The sequence below is a fragment of the Akebia trifoliata genome, chromosome 3 (assembly GCF_017979445.1).
Source record: "Akebia trifoliata isolate Shusen 1 chromosome 3, ASM1797944v1, whole genome shotgun sequence".
NCBI classification, from domain to species: domain Eukaryota; kingdom Viridiplantae; phylum Streptophyta; class Magnoliopsida; order Ranunculales; family Lardizabalaceae; genus Akebia; species Akebia trifoliata.
In genome coordinates, this window is record NC_141377.1 from 45,157,548 (window position 1) to 45,176,387 (window position 18,840).

The window sequence follows — 18,840 nt, forward strand, 5'->3', positions numbered from 1 at the left end:
AAAAGCAAAATCATTAAGTATCTCTTAATCTTTTAATTTCCTTACATACTTCCAAATCTTTAAAGTGATTCAGTACACTATTCTTTGTAATCAAATTTTCACCTTTATTATCAAAGACAATTGCTTAAACAACATCCTAATTTTGCCTAGAGGCAATATAATTGACCAAAGAAATTAAAGGAGCCACCCTGTCTGGATCAAACCCAGCCAGTTGATCCTCAGCTTCCTTGTTCAGCTTCTCAGCAAACTCCATGGATTTCTTAATGCCCAATAGCTTTGGATAAGTAATCTTGTCAGCCACCAAATCCTTCCCGGCCGTCTTACCCAATTCTTCGGTAGACTTGGTAACATCAAGGATATCATCGACAACCTGAAACAGCAACCCAACACATCTCGCAAATTTCCTCAGCTTCTCGACCTGCTCATCAGATCCACCTCCCAAAATTGCCCCAATAACGACTGATCCCTCCAACAATAGCGCAGTTTTATGAATATGAATGAATGCAAGCTGATCCAAACCAACATCAGACAGCCCAGTAGACTGTATGTCCACGACCTGCCCGGCTACAAGCCCGTTGCAGCCAGCCACCCTCGCCAATTCTCCAATCACACGGACAATCCTTGCTGGTGGGACACCAGTTACCGCATTGGCGATGAACTCGAATGCAAAAGCAAGCAGAGCATCACCAGCCAGGACCGCCACATCTTCACCAAAAACCTTATGATTTGTGGGCTTCCCTCTTCGAAGATCGTCATTATCCATACATGGGAGGTCGTCATGGATCAACGACATGGTGTGAATCATCTCCACTGCACACGCTGCTGGCATTGCTGTGGATTCGTCACCGCCTACAAGCTCACAGGCAGCAATGCAGAGAATCGGACGGACACGCTTGCCCCCTGCAAGAAGAGAGTATCGCATGGCTTCATGAAGCTTCTCAGGGATTTTGAGGGGAATGGCGCTGTCGAGAGCTTGATTTACAGCTTTACCTTTCTCAAGCATGTAATCGACGAAATTGAAGGTCATCTCTTTCTGGGTTTCTTCTTCTTCTTCTTCTTCTTTAAGTTTCTCCACCTTGGAGTGATGTACACAAGAGATGGACATATTAGAAGAAATGGACATTCTTCCTGATCTTTCTGTAGATAACAGAGAGATGGATCGCTTTCTTAACCAATTTGGGGAAATGGGCATTTCATCATGGTGAAACATTGAATAGGTTTGAACCCATGAACCCAAATGCAATGAAACAGCAGAAGTCATCTTCTCAGAACCAATCTCTCTGTGTACCTGTTTCTTCATACTTTGGTTTGAAGAGGAGAATATAAATGAAACGTCTGACTTTTTTTTTGGAAGTATTAGGAAGGGGTTGGACAGACTTGGAAACCTGTTAATGATATTCTGGCGTCTTAGTCTGTCTGGCTTTATGGCTCTTGCCTAGTGTATTGTAGAGTAGATTCTGTGGGGTTTTCTTTCTAAAATATTCAATTCTCCTCCTTACTCACCGTTATTAAATGAGTCATGCATGCTGGGGTGACACAGGATTTACTGCTATTCACGTGGAGATGCGCGCTTAACCGTAGATGATTTTTACTTGTATCACGAGGAAACACATCTACGGTTATGTGTGCGCCTGATGTCAGAATTGTGAGAATCCCAATAAATCCTGTGTCACCTCAGCATTAGTGTTATTTAAATACCAAAAGTGGATAAGAGGAAAGAAAATACGAGGATAAATTTTGTTTTTCCCCCGAAAATGCAAGAACTCCTTTCCAAGAATGGAGTGAGCGCTGCATGCATTTTAAGGTTCCACAGAGCTAAATAGCTAATAGACTTAATTGTCGTATACACAGTATAGAGTTTTTTTTTTTTTTTTTACTTTTTTGTTTTTGAGTTTTTCTTCCAATGGGAAATTCTATCTCTATGTGATGCGGTGAGAGGTTTTTTATGTTTATTTATTTATTAAGGTTGTTGCTGCCTTCGTTTTCTTTAATAAGAAGAAAAAAAAGTCGTGCTGGGGTGACACAAAGGGAGATACAAGGGTGACAAAAACTCATGCTATCGTGCACATTATCGTCGTTGTTTTTCCATGAGATACGAGTAAAAAGCATTTACGATTACGTGCGCATCACCACATCATTTCTGTCACCTTTGTGTCATTCCAACATTATCCAGGAAAAAAAAAAGGAGTGAGCAATTACTGTGCACGTGGTTAGCTGTGTTATGAAACTAACTGATATGTGGGCATAAATCGGTTGGTAAGTTCAACCTCAATGAGGTCGTCTGTTCAAGTTCAACGTATCGGAAAAAAAAAAAAAAAGCTGCTATTGTCACCTCAACTTTTACTCATTACATCTCAGTTAAAAAAATAAAAAATAAGTCAATGGTTTAGAATATAAAAAGTAAATCAATGAATGAGAATACATAAAAGTTGGGGTGTCAATAGAAGAGCTCTCTCTTTTTTGTTTAGATTTAGGATTTTTTTACGAGCCTAATCCTTATTGTAAACAACCTGCTGAGGTTGTTGAATATGTTATAATGCTTTGTAATATTAGAGTAACAACTTGAACCAAACTTTTGTAATGTTAGAATGGTGTGAGAAATAATTTAGAAATTAGAGTGTAATAAGTAAAAGGTTTTTTGACCCCAGTGCGGTGACGAATAAATTTCCATTGACGTTTCAGTCCGCAGTAGTTAAAACGTTATGGGGGACCTAAAATGGTTATTGTCCATCTTTATCAGTCAACTCCCATGTTTCCATCTTTCAGAGTCCCATAGCTTTCAACTGAGCGCTAATCTGGAAGGCGCCCCCTAATGAGGGATTTTAGGAGACTTGGGTTCTCCTGAATCTCCTTCACCCATTCGCGGAGGGTTTCCGCATCCATCTCCGAAGAGATTTCCAGATCGGTAATAATGTTGTCGGCAACTTGGGAGTAGATGGATGTCATTTCAGGAAAATGAACGGATAGCCGCCCTTTTCCCCTCTCACAATGCTCACGAACTCTCTCCCTCAGGAGAGCGTGAACTTCATTTCGAAGTCCCGGGGATCGGCGTGGGGAACTTCCATCGGTAATGACGCCAGTTGGAGTGCCAATACCAACTCTCAAAAATAATATGACTGAATCGCCAAACCAAACTCTAAAACATAGAATTTGATTTTTCCAAATCATACTATTTGAATGATGCAAATAAGGAATATGCGAGAAGGTAAAAATCCCCCGGAATTGCGGGAAGACGTTGACTACCAGATTGATAGAAGAAGAAGAAGAAAAAAAGAGATAACGATGTAATTCGGATAGAAAAATTCTTAAACAAATATAAATTCGACTGAGAACTAAATGCCTAGGACGCACAATCTCCAATTAAGTGCATAAACAACATAACTAGATATCTAGTGTGGTTTTATCGACACATAACCATTGTGTAGGAAAGATTGTGCATGAAACTTTAACGTTGCCGAGTGTTTGATTTTCTCGAGGGCAATCCAAACATGAACAAATGTTTGACGTTTCTGAGAGTGAAAAGACGTAATATCGTACACTACAACTAGTCAAAATAAAATCTTATAAATAGGCAACAAAAGAAGGTTTTAAAATTTTTATTTAGTAGTGCATTCACAAAATTCCCAAGAATCAACAAAATTAATCTCACAAGGAAAACTTTACAATTCTACATCATGATTTTAAAATTCAGTATTCTATCTCATCTTGTCTTCCTCCAATACCTGGTTGACTTGCCCCGTACGAGATCAACTATTAAACTCGATTTACAATTATTTATTAGTATATATTTATTTTCAAAAAGATTATAAATTTCTTTCCTAAAATAAGGTGGATCAGAAATTGTAAAACCATGTTCTCCATCAAGTGTGCAAGGATTAGCTGAGATAAGAGGATATGAAATAATCAAATTGGTCCTAACAAAACTCTCCATTGCCCACATAAAAAAAGGCCAACTTCATGTTCGGTAGGAAGTTCATGAAAATTTTCATTGTAACTTGGTAGGATCCTACCAAATTTTCATGAAAGGTAGGAACCTACCAATTGAGACATTTGTAAGAACATGTCGAGGCCTTTCACGTGGATTCAATAGAATCTACCAAATCCCTTTTGGCAATTTTGTTATTGAACCATCGAATGAAGTTTAATTTATTTATTTATTATTGAGTTTTCCTAATCCCTAGACCACGAGTTTAGGTTTCTTCTAACCTACTTTGTAAGTACTAAGGGTATTGATTTTTGTATAGTGAAATCCTAGTTGAAACCCTTGTGGATGACTAGGTGCAAATAAGAAGAAAAGTGTGTGTGTGTGTGTGTGTGTGTGAGAGAGAGAGAGAGAGAGAAGAAGAAGAAGAAGAAGAAGAATGAGGTTTGGTTGGGTTGGTGGGTGGGTGCAAAGAGTAACTTCGAAAAAAAAGGGACGTATATTGAGATTGAAGAGATTTTAGGTAGGTGAATAGAGTTAATGGGAAGGGACTAAAAAGTGGGTGCAAGTGGTTTTGGGGACTGAAATCAAAGGGTTTTTTTATTTTATTTTAGGTAAAAGGTGATGGCATTGAGATCATTTTGCATCAGTCAAGTAGAGAAGACCGAGGTCACAATACTGTTTTGGTCCATATTTGAGATCCCGGTACATGTTTTTAAATCGGTGACATTGCCTCTTGACTTAGGTCTTCTCTCATATACTAATGAAAAATGATCTAAATGCCATTTTCTTCAACTTCTAACAAAAAAAACCCTTTGAGTTTTCTTCTCAAAACCACTCATGTTCTAGCACTTCAACCTTATCAGCCAATTATAGTTTGCCCCCACTATAAGAAAATGTTGGCTTCGCCCCCTGCCTTCAATCATAGTTAAACTATAAGAAAGAAGCAGCCAAAAGCCAATCTCTTCCTTGTTTTCTTTTTTCTTTTTGCCCTTTTTTTACTTTTACCTGGTGTAGGGCATAAGATAAAAAATGAATGAGAGGGAATTACCAGGTCATCATTGATCCTATACATTGCAGGTTCAGCTAATCCCCCTACTTTGTGGTGCCCAACATAGCCTAAAAATCGAGAGCATGACTATCATTATGGTGCAATACTAGCCATAAATATCAATATATAGGTAGAAACTTGTAATCAATGTGGTTTGGTGACAATCTAATCTATAATCTTTCTTCTGGAGAGTCATAATTTTTTCCCATCCAAAGAAGTTGATTGATCGGATGGCTAAAATTGAAGGAGAAATAGAAAGCTGGTTCAAATACCTCACCTTGAGATGACCCCTTTCTTGGAATACCCATTTGCTGAGTTCAGTAATGAACTGCTCATAACCAGATTTTCCTTGTCTGTAGTCACAACAAGGTTGACTTTTACGTGAGTTTCGTTTGTGGAGCATGAAAACTGGTTGAGTAACTAGGAGCTCTTTATTAAGCATTGATGGACGGTCAGGAAAATACACCTCATATCTAACGGTCACAATTCCACATCCTAGGTTTAAACCCACTTGAACCCAATTCCAATTTGCGAACCACTAACCCTATACATATAAACAAAAAAATCATATTAATAATTGAGTATAACAACGATGAACATGTTGAGATGGATGAGTGAAAAGATTACGAAGATAAAACTAGAAACAAGTGCACTTCAAAAAATGTTGGAGTAGCTCTAATTGACAATAAACTAAAGGAAAGTCAACTGAAATGATTTAGGCATGTTCCCCAAAGGTCAATTACAACCCAACTTAAAAGAAATATTCAAGTTGTAGGTTTTAAAAGGGAGACAACTACCCAAAAGAACATAGATTGAGACAGTGAAACTCACTTTCAATATGGTATTGTAAAATTTATAGTTCTAATCATATATTTTGTTGAGGACAAGGTTTAAACTCAAGACCTCTTAAGTGTTGTTTGTGAAGTATAGAGATTTACTTAATTGATGAAACATAAGCGAAAAGAGTTTTTTTCTTTTTTGTTTAAATTGAAAATTAAATATTCTCTTTGATTTCTTAGTTATAAGAGTTGTAAAAATAACTTTTTAAATCTTCGGTCCCACATTGGATAAATACAAGAATAATTTTCAATTAATAAAGTCTCTCTCTCTCTCTCTCTTACTTGAGTGTGAGTGAGAAAGAGAGTGGGCCTCGCCCTCACATGCGGAAAACCTTAGTACAAGTGTTCGCATGAGATACGCATGTAGGAGATGCAAATCTCAAAATTTAAGAAGGCGAAATTGATTTTAAAGAGAGCGACTTTTCCGTGCCTCAGTCACCAATTTCTCAGTCAAATTCTCCCATATTTAAAAACCCATCAAACAAACTACTACAACCAATCTCATCAGGAGCCACACCTCTTTTCAGTATCAAATGCCTTTGAGAAGCGTATTATAAGTGACAACAATTGGTTCAATCCCTTTATGAAGCATCTTGTTAAAAAGCTCAAATGCCTCACTCATATGGCCTCCCCTGCAATACCCATCTAGAAGAGTGTCGTAGCTGTAAGAATCTAGATTCAAATTCCAGACTTTCATATCCATTAACCACCCGTTCCGCTTCACGGACATTTCCACCTAATAGCATCATTCATCTTGCCGATTCGACAATACCCATCCACCAATACACCATAAGTAAGTTCATCGACAACCAAGGATGGCTCCTCCTTCATGTCTCGAGGCACCTTCTCTGCTTTGTGCATCTTACCTCGTTTGCAATAACCTTTAATGAGCAAAGTATAAGTAGCTACATTAAGTGAGACTCCCCTCTCAGACATCAACTTCAACACCCCCCGAGCCGTTTCCATATCTCCTAGGTTAGCATACCCATCAATCAAAGAATGGTAGGTCACTACATTCGGTTCATAACCCATTGTTTCCATTTCTTTTACGAAATCCAGAGCTTTAAACATTTTGGGCTCTTTACAGTAAGCATTCACCATTATTGCAAATGTGAAAACATTGGGTACAATCCCAGCCCTAACCATCTGATCATAAACATGAATTGTTGTGTGGGCTTCACCATTCCTAACGAAATTGCTCAAGAGGCTGTTACGAGATCTCAAGGTAGGGCAGCACCCCAACTTACCCATATTGTCAAACACAAACAAGGCCTTCTTCATCAACCCTTTCTCTACATATGTGTTCAAAAGCATGTCAAAAACAGTTGGACAGAATGAAAAATCCATATAAACCGAAACTAAAGAAACAGAAGGATTCGTTTTACAAATTCCAACTAATTCATTCAAATGCCCTTTCACTTCATCGAACATTCGGGCTTTTGACAAAATGTGAACAATCTTACAGTAAGAATTTATATTGGGCCTAAACTTTTATTGCTTTGAAGCCAATATGAAAAACACTAAACAGGACTTCGGGTAAAATCTAAGCTTTTTTTTTTTTTTTTTTTGTTGATAAATATAAATTCTATTAATAGAGAAAAAAAGAAGAGGAGGCTAAGATAGCCCCCACATACAAAACAAAATAAACATAAATAAAAGAAGATACATTCCCAACAGGAAGAGAATTAACAACAAATTACTTCCCACTTAAACACAAAATCTTGGAAGTGCAATCCCTCAAATTCCTTACTCATCTTTGACCACAGGAAAAGAAACCCCATAATATCTAAAATCACTGTATGAGTCGAGCTCTCCTTATTATGAAATACCCTGTTGTTGCACTCTCTTCAGAGACCCCAAGCAATGGCGACGGGAAGGATAGTCCAGAGATGCCTCTTTCTAGAATAGAAGATATTGAATCTCCACCCCTCTAAAAGAGCTAAAAAAGAAAGAGGAAAAATCCAATACACCTGGAAACGAGATAAAAAGAACATCCAAATAGCCTGGGAGAAAGAATAATGAATAAGCATATGGTTGATAGACTCCCCATCCTAGAACAAAGATAGCAAAAATTTGGCGCTATCCACCCCCGATAGATCAAGTTATCCAAGGTAAGGATCCTACCCAGAGAGGCAAGCCATAAAAAGGACACCTTAGAAGGCACAAAAGCTGACCAAATAATAGATGTAGAGAAAAAAACCTCACACAATGGAAGTAAGCAATAATAAAAAAACTTGACCGAGAACTTCTTATCCTTAGCCTTGATTCATTCCCTTCTGTCATGTTCGTTCTCTCTGAATTGGATTGAGTTGAGGAGATCAAGAAGAGATGAAACCTCTGTCAATTCCCAATCATTGAAATTCCTCCTAAAACCCAGATCCCAAGAATCTGTGAACCTGTTTCAAACCAGACATTGTCTTACTGTATTATTCTTTTTCAAAGAGCAAACGTACAAGGATGGAAATTGAGTAGATAAATGTGAGGTTCCACACCAATAGTCCTCCCAAAATCTAACCTTATCCCCCAACCCAACTTTATATCTAATCTCCCTATCAAACTCATCGACTCCCTTCAGAATACCTCTCCACACACTACAACCATACGAACCTCTAGCCTCATCACTATACCACCCATGTCTCTTCTCTCCATATTTAGCCTGAACCACTCTCCTCCACAAGTTGTCTCTCTCTTCCTCGAATCGCTAAAGCCATTTACCCAGGAGAGCTTTATTTGTTAGTCTTAACCCTCTAATCCCCAATCCTCTATTCTTCTTTGGAGTGCAAATCATCTTCCAATTCATCAAATGATATTTTATGCCCCCATTATTACCATTCCACAAAAAATTCTTCATGAGTCTTTCAATCCTAACTTCCACCGATTTAGGCAATGTAAACAGTGATAAGAAGTAAATCGGAATACTTGTTAAAGAACTCTTAATCAACGTAACCTTACCCCCTTTGGAGAGATATTTAGCCTTCCAAGTACTCAGTTTCTTCTCCATTATCTCGATCACTCACTCCCAAATGTTTTTACTACAATACGGAGTCCCTAAAGGTAAACCCAAATAGGAAGAAGGGAGTGTATCACTACTACACCCCAAGGTAGCTGCTAAGACTGAAATATTCGACACCTCCCCAACCCCAAACAACTTGCTCTTTTGCAGATTGACATGTAACCCTGAAATTGCTTCAAAACATCCTAATAAAATCCGAAGAGTTCTCACTTGTTCTCTTGAAGGATCTAAAAACACAATGGTGTCATCTGCGAATTGTAAATGCGATATCAACGGGCCCTCATTGGACACTCTAAAACTTGATAACCTTCCAATCTCCACCCCCCTTTTGAACAGTTCCCCCAAGGCCTCTGTCACTATAAGAAATAAAAATGGGGATAACGGATCCCCTTGTCTCAGACCCCTGGAGCTCCTACAATACCCTGCCGGACTACCATTGACTAAGATCAAGAAGGAAACCGTTGAAACACACTTCATTATCCACCCAATCCACTTAGGACCAAATCCCATCCTACCCAACATATACTCTAAAAAATCCCAACTCACATGATCATACGCCTTTTGCATATCGATCTTTCCTATAAGCCCCTCATTCTTATCTTTAATCCTAGAATCTAAACATTCATTAGCCATTAACACGCCATCTAGGATTTGTCTTCCCCTAAGGAAAACATCTTGTTCCATGCCAATTAAATTTTTCATGAATTCTTTCAATCTGTTTGTCAACACCTTGGAGATTATCTTGTACACCGATCCCACTAAGCTAATCGGCCTAAAATCACACAAATCAACCGCCCCCACTCTCTTTGGAATCAAAGCTACAAAGGTACTATTTAGACCATAATCCAAGCAATTATTATCTTGTAACTCCCAAATCACCTTCATGAAATCTTCAACTACAATATCCCAGCAATGTCTAAAGAATTCCATTGTAAAACCATCTGGCCCCGGCGCTTTGTTTCCACCCATGGATGCAATAACTAATCTCACTTCATCCTCCCCAATCTGCCTTTCCAATCAATCTCTTTCTTCATAAGTTAGTACATTGAAATCGATATTGTCGGGGCGAGGTCTCTTGTCCCCTCTTTTCCTATAAAGCTATTTGTAGTAGTCCACTACACCCTCTCTTATGCCTTGTTCTCCTTCCACCCTAATCCCATTGATCGTCAAGTTCGTAATATGGTTATTTTTTCTGTTAAAATTGACCACCTTATGGAAAAACTTAGTATTATTATCGCCCTCTTTAAGCCACTTGATCCTTGATTTTTGACGCCAATTTATCTCCTCCATCAAAGTCACTCTTTGGAATTCTAACTTGAGCTCAGTCCTTTTCACTTTTTCCTCTGTTTCTATCCCCCCCCCCCACTTCCTCCTTGAAATTTAAGACACCAATTTCCTTGAGGATTTCCCCCTTTCTCAACTCTACCCTCCCCACTACTTCCTTATTCCACCCTCTCAATTTTTCTTTCAAATATTTGAGCTTGCTCTTGAAAATCTCCCCTGGGTGCCCCACCATAGTACATTCTCTCCATCAATCTTTCACTAGATCTGCAAAATTTGGATAAATCAACCACATAAGCTTCTGGAGAACGGCATCGAGAATTTCATCCGAATAATGGAAGAAGAGTTTATCGATAGAGTCAAATCGTTCAAGAAGTAATATTCGACGGATTCGATCAAGTAATTCAGATTGGTTGTCGTCTCTAAGTTTCCATCCAAGAACTCGTGAAGTGTGGATCGATTACTTTCGCTAAATCTGATAGATGAAATGCATTTCAAGAGATAATAGTCAGTTGCAGTTGGATTCTCTCGTTGAATCCACCATTATCATCAGCTATAAAGTTCGGAACGGAAGGGAAGTCAGGTTTTAGGGTTTTGACTTTTGACTCAGTCAGATCTCTGCATTGTCATAGTAAACTCTTTGACAATTAGCCAACATAATTATACCAGCCATAGTTTCATAAGCACACATTCACACTTGACCTTTTGTAGCCAATTGCCATTGCCATACCACTAATTCATGAACTTGTACTTTCAAACCTAGTCCTTGTTAGCAATCTACCATCTAATGCTTTAAAAATTCACGAATTTTAAGTTTTTTTTTCAATAAAATTATTATTATCCGAATTATTGAATTATTCTGAATAATTCTCGCATTTTAAGTTAAAATGTAAATAAGTTTATCTCAAGGATTAGTTGAAATTTGTTAAAAAAAAAAAAAAAAAAAAATTATTCACATGAAATTTGGAATGCAATTCTTGAGGTTATTTTTTTCTTGTCATTAATTTTTTTTTTTATAAAAATTGAGTTCTATCCCAGGTTGCTTGGCCCCTTGAACTTATTGCTAATTGAGAGCAATTAATAAGTATAACTAGAAATAAATTACGTTTTGAATTTGTGCTTGTAAATAGTGCAAAATTTGTTCTTGGCAAAACTCGAAGGTGGATGTGGAAGGTTCTTTGTGCCAGACTGTTAGAGAATAAGATGCATTGTATTAAGATGCATGAGATACACTGTATCATTAATTAGTATATCTCATTACAAATGGAAGGTTGTGATGAAGGATATTCTAGAATATATATTAATATTTAGAATACATCAATTGGGATATTCTAGAATATTTATATTAGGTAATTTTCATATATCTTGGTTGATGTAATGTCTATTAGTATCCTATTAGGGCTTTTGTAATATTCATCCAAGAATTCTCAATAAAATCATATTTCTACACAGACTAATGCTCTACTCTAGCCTCACTTTGTAGATTGGGACCTAGAAACATGATTTTGCAACAATTATCCTTGATCATGTGAACCATATTTAGAGTTTAGTACATAGTATAGGTCCTCTATAGCTCTAAAACAATTATTCCACTCTTGCTGGGTAAAGTCACTTCAACAATCAACCATAAGCATGACTGGTTAATGGAGCAAATGCTACTCCAGTTTGTGGATGTTGTTCACAAATATGTCATGAACAACGTTAGAAAAACTCCAATATTTTGCCTTGATTTCTTATTGAAGATGGGATTTGATTACTCTAAAATCATTTACCTGGTTTGTATGAGCAAGTGTTTCACAGCTAATGATCATGGCTTGAACTTTGCGAAGGTAGGGAATAAACTGGCTCCCTTGATGAAGTTATAGAAGTGCACAAGGCCTACCTCTTGTCTATTCAAGAACAGTGCTTTATTGTTCCAGATAAGCTGGTAGGATAACTGTCTCCCTTTCCTTAGGGGGCTTCAAAACACTTTCTTCCATGATTCTTCTTGATACTGGGACCTCACTGAAAAGATGTGACGATTCTATCATATCAGTCATGAACTCTGGACATTGATTACCTACTGGATCAAAAGCATCCTCGGATTAGCTCGTGACTTTTATTACATATAGCGGACATTATATGGTGGTGGAGCAGCTTTCACTATCAAGGCCAGATGTGAAATGGAAGTGGATCAGATTGAGAAACAATTCGAAGATTGTATTGCCTTTCTTCTCAGAGTATTCTTCTATCCATCCTTCACTATATTCCATGTTTGCTATGTATAACTAAAAATATCAGTTTCATTGTTGATTTTAAGCTGAAAAACAGATATGCTTGAAGATTATTATGTGCTTGATTTATTAAATACACATTAGATACATTATTCAAAACAAAAGCTGTTTTTGATGCATAAATAAAATAAATCATGATTGTTGAAGCAATTAAACTACCCTACAACCTTAAATAAAGTAAATAATCACATTTTTTTTGTTCATTGATTCATACTGAGACATTAAGATAAATTCAATTGTGTTTAATTTGTACATAAGCTAAAATTGTGATGTGCAGGAACAAGATTACCTTTTATTACTTATTTCGTTTAAAGAATAGAATTTAATTATTTTCATGAAATGTTCTGATTCATCCCATTTAAATTGTAGCTGTAGTGTGATAAACATGGCTAATGAGGTATTTTTTCTTTTTAATTCCTGCCATATATCTTGTGTATGAGGTCTGCATGCCTCTTTTTTTTCTGGTTACTGAGAAAATGGTAAAAGCAAGAAATTCGTGCTTTGTATGAGTGAGTTAATCTTAAATTCAATCACAGTTTCCTTATAGTCCCGTAGTCTCTTTGCGTCTTCAAGATCTGCAAGTTCATCTTTCTAGAGTTTGATGTGCCTATCCAATGACCTAGTATGGGAATCAAAACCCAAAATACCTCAGGTCTTTCATCTTATTAATGCTATTTTTCCTGGAGATGTGGTTGGACCCAACCTGCAAAACATCAGAAATGGGGGCCCTCTAGTTGAGCTACATCTACTTCCAAGGGGCATAGAATGAAAAACTTGATGTACCAAGGACTCGCGCTCCTTGTGAAGATATAGAACTGGATTGGACTGGTGTCTAGGGTTTTACTATATAAATCCAATTATAAGAATTTTTTTCAGTGAAATTTTCAATTCTCTTGGGGGAAAATAGATTTAGCTCCCCTCAATAGGTTCTACTCTGCCCATCGATTAATAAGAGCACCGTGTAGCTTGAGCTTCAACAATGACCACAACCTGTTTTGTGTCAGGCCTTGCATTATGCCATTACTGCAGTTGCCGTTCGCACTTGGCAAGTTTGCTTCTTTTCATCACTAGTCCGTTTTTTATTTGCTTTATGCATTTATTTTACAGGTTTTGTTGTGATCTATTTTCTTTATCGTGTCAGTAATAAAGCTTCAAACTCCAGAAAATATTTTAACTTTATTTTCATTATTTCTACTTTCTAGATATTGAATCATCTCTTTTAGGCGACGCTCAAGCAATTACTAGTGCACCACCTAGCATACTAGACATCTCGTTTGTCCTGTAAGCAGTACAACAGAGAGTATTCTAATTGTACACACTTACTCATTCTCTGTATCATTCAAGTCTTAGTATAACATTCTTCTTTCTACAAAGGCAAATCAATAGTCATCATGTTTACCTTAGGTTCTCACTAGAGTGCACACTTTGGGACCTAATTCCAATATCATCATTAGGTTTAACAACCATGCCTAATTAAAACTCCCACCAAACATTTAGCTTATGATCTGTTTGGAAAGATGCTAGAATTACAAGAGTTGGAATTAAAAGCCATCATTGGATAACCAAGTCATCTATATCATTCGTGAACAAAACAAAATTCAAGGTTGAAAATCATGAGCTATCTGCTCAACATAAGTCAATCTAGTAATCTACCCCGATGTATCCAAGGAATTATTTCAACTCAACGCACATAAGAGAAACCTTATATGATTCAACTTGGAAAGTTTAGTAGTATGAACCCTCATACACACTTGAACTTGAAAATTTTACCGTCTTAAAGAACTTTAAGGGCCTTTCAAATTTAATAGAGAGTTCTCAAACTGATATGTGTGTTTATTATAAACTTAACCTTGCAATTGAAATCGAATCAAAATCAAATTATTGTGTATTTCTTCATGGTTCTTTATTTATTTCATCTTACCATGGATGGAAGTTTCTCATCACAACTCAGTGTATTTGGTAAGAAATGGGAGTTTCCAAATCGACAAGGGGATGGCCCCACCCTCAAATATCACAACAAACCAATTAACGAACTCCTTCAAGGACAATTAGACGTATTTTTTACTGTGTAGAGATTTTTGAACTAATATTAATAATCATGAATTTCAAGTTCATACTACCAGCTTAGAGTTCATGTCAAAGAGCAAGAACTTACTTTTCAGACTGCGTGTTCCCTTCCTCACAAATGTTGTTGACAGTTGAGGTGGAAAAAAAGAACGAAGCTTCTGAAAATAACACATCGAGATGATCTTAGGTTTTCCCATTGTACTTGAAATATAATATTTCATTATTCTAGAGAGAAGGAGGTCAAAAACACTTGAAGAATATAATAAATAGATTAAGAAGCTGATTTAAATCAAATTGAACCTGATCACATAAGCTAAAATGGTGGCAACGAGTATCTAAAACAGTTTATGAGGCCATAGATTGACTGGTGATGGTTACTAGAGCGACTACATTTCACGATAACTGCAGGGATAGCTTTTCTGTCAGCCTTTATTTGGAAACCTTGGAAATAGAGTGTATAGGCTAATAAAGTGAGTAGACCACCTATGTGACATACGAAAAATCCTGGATGCATTTATATACCTTGTTGGTAGTTACAGTGGTCAAACTCAAAACTCCTAGATGAATGACCATATTTTTTGTTTCTAATCATGAATTAAAGTGATGCCAAGTAAAACAGAACTGGTAGAAAACACCTTTTTTTTTTTTTTTTTTTAAATTAGTAGAAAACAATATTTGCATACTAAGTAGGTGAATAGATGCAAGAAAATAGATTCCTTTCTAATTAGAAAAAGAAGAGCAAACCAAAGGTTGTAAATAGTGACGGTTGTGTCCTTGCATATGGCTCCAAAATATTGTTGTTAGCTAGGACGATTTATGTTTTCTGATGCACCACACACACACAACACAAAACAAGTACAAAATACCCATAAATAACATTATTCAAAAATGACTAGCACAACAAAAGTGCTAGTAATCCCCATTAAGAAAAATAATTATATTTTCAAGAAAAATAGAATAAATTCTATTTCAGATCTCCAGCAAAGAAGTTATATATTGAGAGGGGGAGATTTATGCTTTTTACGACCCCCAATTGCTTCTTATGACTATTCCTCGGGGAACATGCACTCCCCTCCCCCACACACACCAGGTAATTTCTGGGATAAATACCTAAGGGGGGATTCGAACTCAAGACCTTGGCTTACTGAGGTGTGGTCTTGACCATCTCACCAATCCTTAGATTTTTTTTATAGATGGTAATCAGTCTGTATTTTTTGGTACACCAAATTTCTAAATGTGATTAGGACACCATAACCATAAGTTAATATTAGTGTGTATATATGTGTGTGTGTGTGTGTGTGTGTGCATTTGGTAGCAAACAGGTGAAAGCAGGGTTTAGTATGAAGTACTTGGGTATGGTTGAGTTATATCAGACATAGAAGGATACTATGTCCATACTTGTGTCATGATCTGCAAGATGGGTCCTATGGGGGTGGGGGGATTAAGGGTCTAGGTAATAGAGTTTGAATCATACATGTCTAAGTGTTAGCAACAGCAGGTACCAGCTAGCATCATTGGTAAAGTCTTTGTGTGATAATATCATAGACCTAAGTTAGATTCCTGCCAGCACCAAGTTACTGATCTCATTAAAACACGCTTACCAAACAAAAGAATTTGAGTGTTAGCAACTTACATTCACATGATAATGCAAGGATAACAAATGGTACAAATGTAATAACAGTAAGTTAATATGAAACACTTAGATAAGGATATTTAAGCAATCACACAAAACGAGAAATCACAGAAGATCATCAATGTTATAAACTCGCTTGCACTCAGAAGATTATTCTCCAACATTGCGTGATTCAGCACTGTGAAATTATCTAGCAGAGAAGTGTTTCCAACTACAACAGATAAATGAGAATTCACATTGTCAATGGGGATCAGCGTAGGGAAGGGTGGGGCTTAGCTGAAGAAGAATGTCTATGTACCTCAGGCGAAGGCCCAACCTGCCAAGGGCTGAACAACCTAGACCCACGCCATCCCACAATTGCACTTGCAAGACTTATCCTTTCCCAAAAGCTTAGATCAGGCCGAAGCCAAAGCCTAGAAATTTTCCTCAATAAGAGAACATTATTAAAAAAAATCTTTAGTGGAACCTTCCATTATATGAATATGTTTTCCAGTAAATTTTAAAACTAAGGTCTGTTCTGCTCATTAAATACCTGGCTTCAAAATAAAGTATAAGTCCCTCCATGCTTAAAGTGCAAGCTCATCCAATGGTGGGACTAGCCTTGAAACCTGCTAGCCCAGTGATAGTTTGTTGCTCCAACGAAAAATGATGCTGAAAAGTGGGATAAATGAAAGGAAAGAAATTGCTAAAAACCATGTGTGCTTTCAATTCTTCAGTAAATGCTTCAATTTAGGGTTTTCTCAAAATTCTCTCAAAACATAGCAGGAAAATTTCAGAGGAGGTTAATGCACTTCTTAGAATAATAAACATACGTATACAACCCAAAAATATCCATATTCCATTAATGACCTAAATTGAACAGTAGAATTCAGCAGTTAACTGTCATGAAAAAGTCATAGCAACAAACCTCTCCACCATAATAATAAGAGCATAAAAAGGGTGTAGGTACAGCTATTCTTCATAGAGGGTGAACAGAAAACTTCTCTTTTGTTGTAGACAGGGAAATATTTACAAGGATATCCAAGATACTGCAAAAGTTGTATCGCATCGAAACGCATAAACAACGAGCATTAAACAGTAATATATCCTTATAATCACTGTTTAAAATATTTTGGTAAGGAAATAAGACATCTGAAATGGGAGGGAACCACATATCAGGAAAAAGAGAAATTTCTTGCACTCTGGATACACAAAGACATGATGAAGATAATCAAACTAGGCTCTTTTTAATGCTTAAAGAAAAGTTATTTGATCAAATAATACCTCCAACCATGATGAGAAGATACAATGAGTTATTTGATTAATTAAAATATGTTTCCATTACTGACACAATAAATTCCCCTATGTATCATATCAATACCTTATAGAAAATAGACATCTCAGCCGAGACAATACCACTCTAACTGATGGAACTATAATTTGAACCGTGCATATCATCAATTTGGATGACAAACTAAATGAACATTATAGCTAATTCAACCGAAAGCTGGCAGACAGAAATTTATGGGTAAATGAACTTAAGATAAAAAGTAGATTTAACTATAATGAACCGACATGGAGAATAAAGACTCTTGAGAGAAATAACATACAGGGGGGTGAAGTAAATCATAAAAATGATAGTGAATGGAGAGCTCACATAAACTACAATAAAATGTGGGTACCTTGTACATGGGAGAAATAACATACAGGGGAGTAAAGTAAATCATAAAAATGATAGTGAATGGAGAGCTCACATAAACTACAATAAAATGTGGGTACCTTGTACATGTTAAGATTTCTAAGCAGAGGAGTCAAAATTTTCTTGAGCTTTTATTATTGGAGACACAAAACAAAGAGAAACATGTCACACGCTACACCACACAAAAAGTGGATAATTGGGCAAACAATGAGTGTTGGATCGAGAGGATAAGTTTAGCCTTGGATACACACCAGACACCAGACATCTGTCTTAGAAGAAAAGACATAAAATTCGACTTCAAAGTCACTCTCTGTGTAAAAAAAAAAAAAAAAATAGAAGGAAGGTATGTGGTGTATATAAGAGTACGAAATGGTGTACATAATGTGAGGAAGATGGGTCCAAAGCCAATCCCACGAGATGTCGGTTGTCGGGGGTAAGTGATAAAAACAAAATCATGATGAGTAGCATGGGTTGCACACGAAGAAATTGAATTCAGTAACATCATAGATCCTTCTGCATCGGTTGAGGCGTAGAGAAATTTGGTCAGATACGAGTCAGGGACGCCCACTAGGTTTAGGTTTAGGTTTAGTTTTGTATCCATATCGGTATCGGTAGAGATGAATTCTAAGTTTCTATATGGTGGTTTATATACAATAATAGGATTAGGAAAAGAAGATCGAGATTGGTAGATGACGAAGAGAGGATCATTTGAAATAAAAATTCTCCATTTCTTAGATACTAATTTAGATTGGAAAATTAATTTCATGGGTAAATGAGGAAGGATCTCAACCTTTACAAAATCTTCTTCGAAGTAGAGATGGAGGTGGAGGTGGGGTACCAATTCTTCATCTTCATGGTCAGATAATTGGATTCTTCTCCATCTCCATCTCCATCTGTCTTGCTTTCCTCTTCATCTTCTTTCATCTTTCTTTCAATTCTAGTTATAGTTCGTATCTCAAGTCTCAACTGTGAAGGGATTTTGGTTTTTGGGAAGTAGGAGACCGCATTTTATTTTATTTTTTGGCGCGAAAGAAAGAGACCGCATTTTTTTTTTTGGCTGGGTCTACTTGCAGGTGGTTTTAA

General features: G+C 36.8%; 1 protein-coding gene across 5 annotated transcripts; it reads right to left on the bottom strand.

Moving 5' to 3' along the window:
• On the bottom strand, positions 1 to 17,831 carry LOC147407301 (geranylgeranyl pyrophosphate synthase, chloroplastic-like). Of its 5 annotated transcripts, XM_086435785.1 has the most exons (8): positions 15,921 to 17,831; positions 14,747 to 14,848; positions 14,535 to 14,604; positions 11,879 to 12,405; positions 5,440 to 5,517; positions 5,251 to 5,326; positions 4,974 to 5,041; positions 1 to 1,075 (listed from the first exon to the last, which is right to left on the bottom strand). In XM_086435785.1, the coding sequence occupies exons 6-8, from the start codon at positions 5,279 to 5,281 to the stop codon at positions 137 to 139; spliced, it is 1,038 nt and encodes a 345-aa protein (XP_086291911.1). In that variant the 5' UTR covers positions 5,282 to 5,326; positions 5,440 to 5,517; positions 11,879 to 12,405; positions 14,535 to 14,604; positions 14,747 to 14,848; positions 15,921 to 17,831; the 3' UTR covers positions 1 to 136. The 5 variants fall into 5 exon arrangements, 3 of the variants coding, with proteins under 3 accessions (XP_086291911.1, XP_086291910.1, XP_086291913.1); XR_015176747.1 differs by lacking the exons at positions 1 to 1,075; positions 4,974 to 5,041; positions 5,251 to 5,326; positions 5,440 to 5,517 and adding an exon at positions 7,084 to 7,104; XR_015176746.1 differs by lacking the exons at positions 1 to 1,075; positions 4,974 to 5,041; positions 5,251 to 5,326; positions 5,440 to 5,517 and adding an exon at positions 10,386 to 10,724.
• Positions 17,832 to 18,840: the final 1,009 nt, after the last annotated feature.

Coding starts and splice junctions, on each gene's coding strand:
- LOC147407301 (XM_086435784.1), bottom strand. CDS start 1,300: ATGAAGAAACAGGTACACAGAGAGATTGGTTCTGAGAAGATGACTTCT.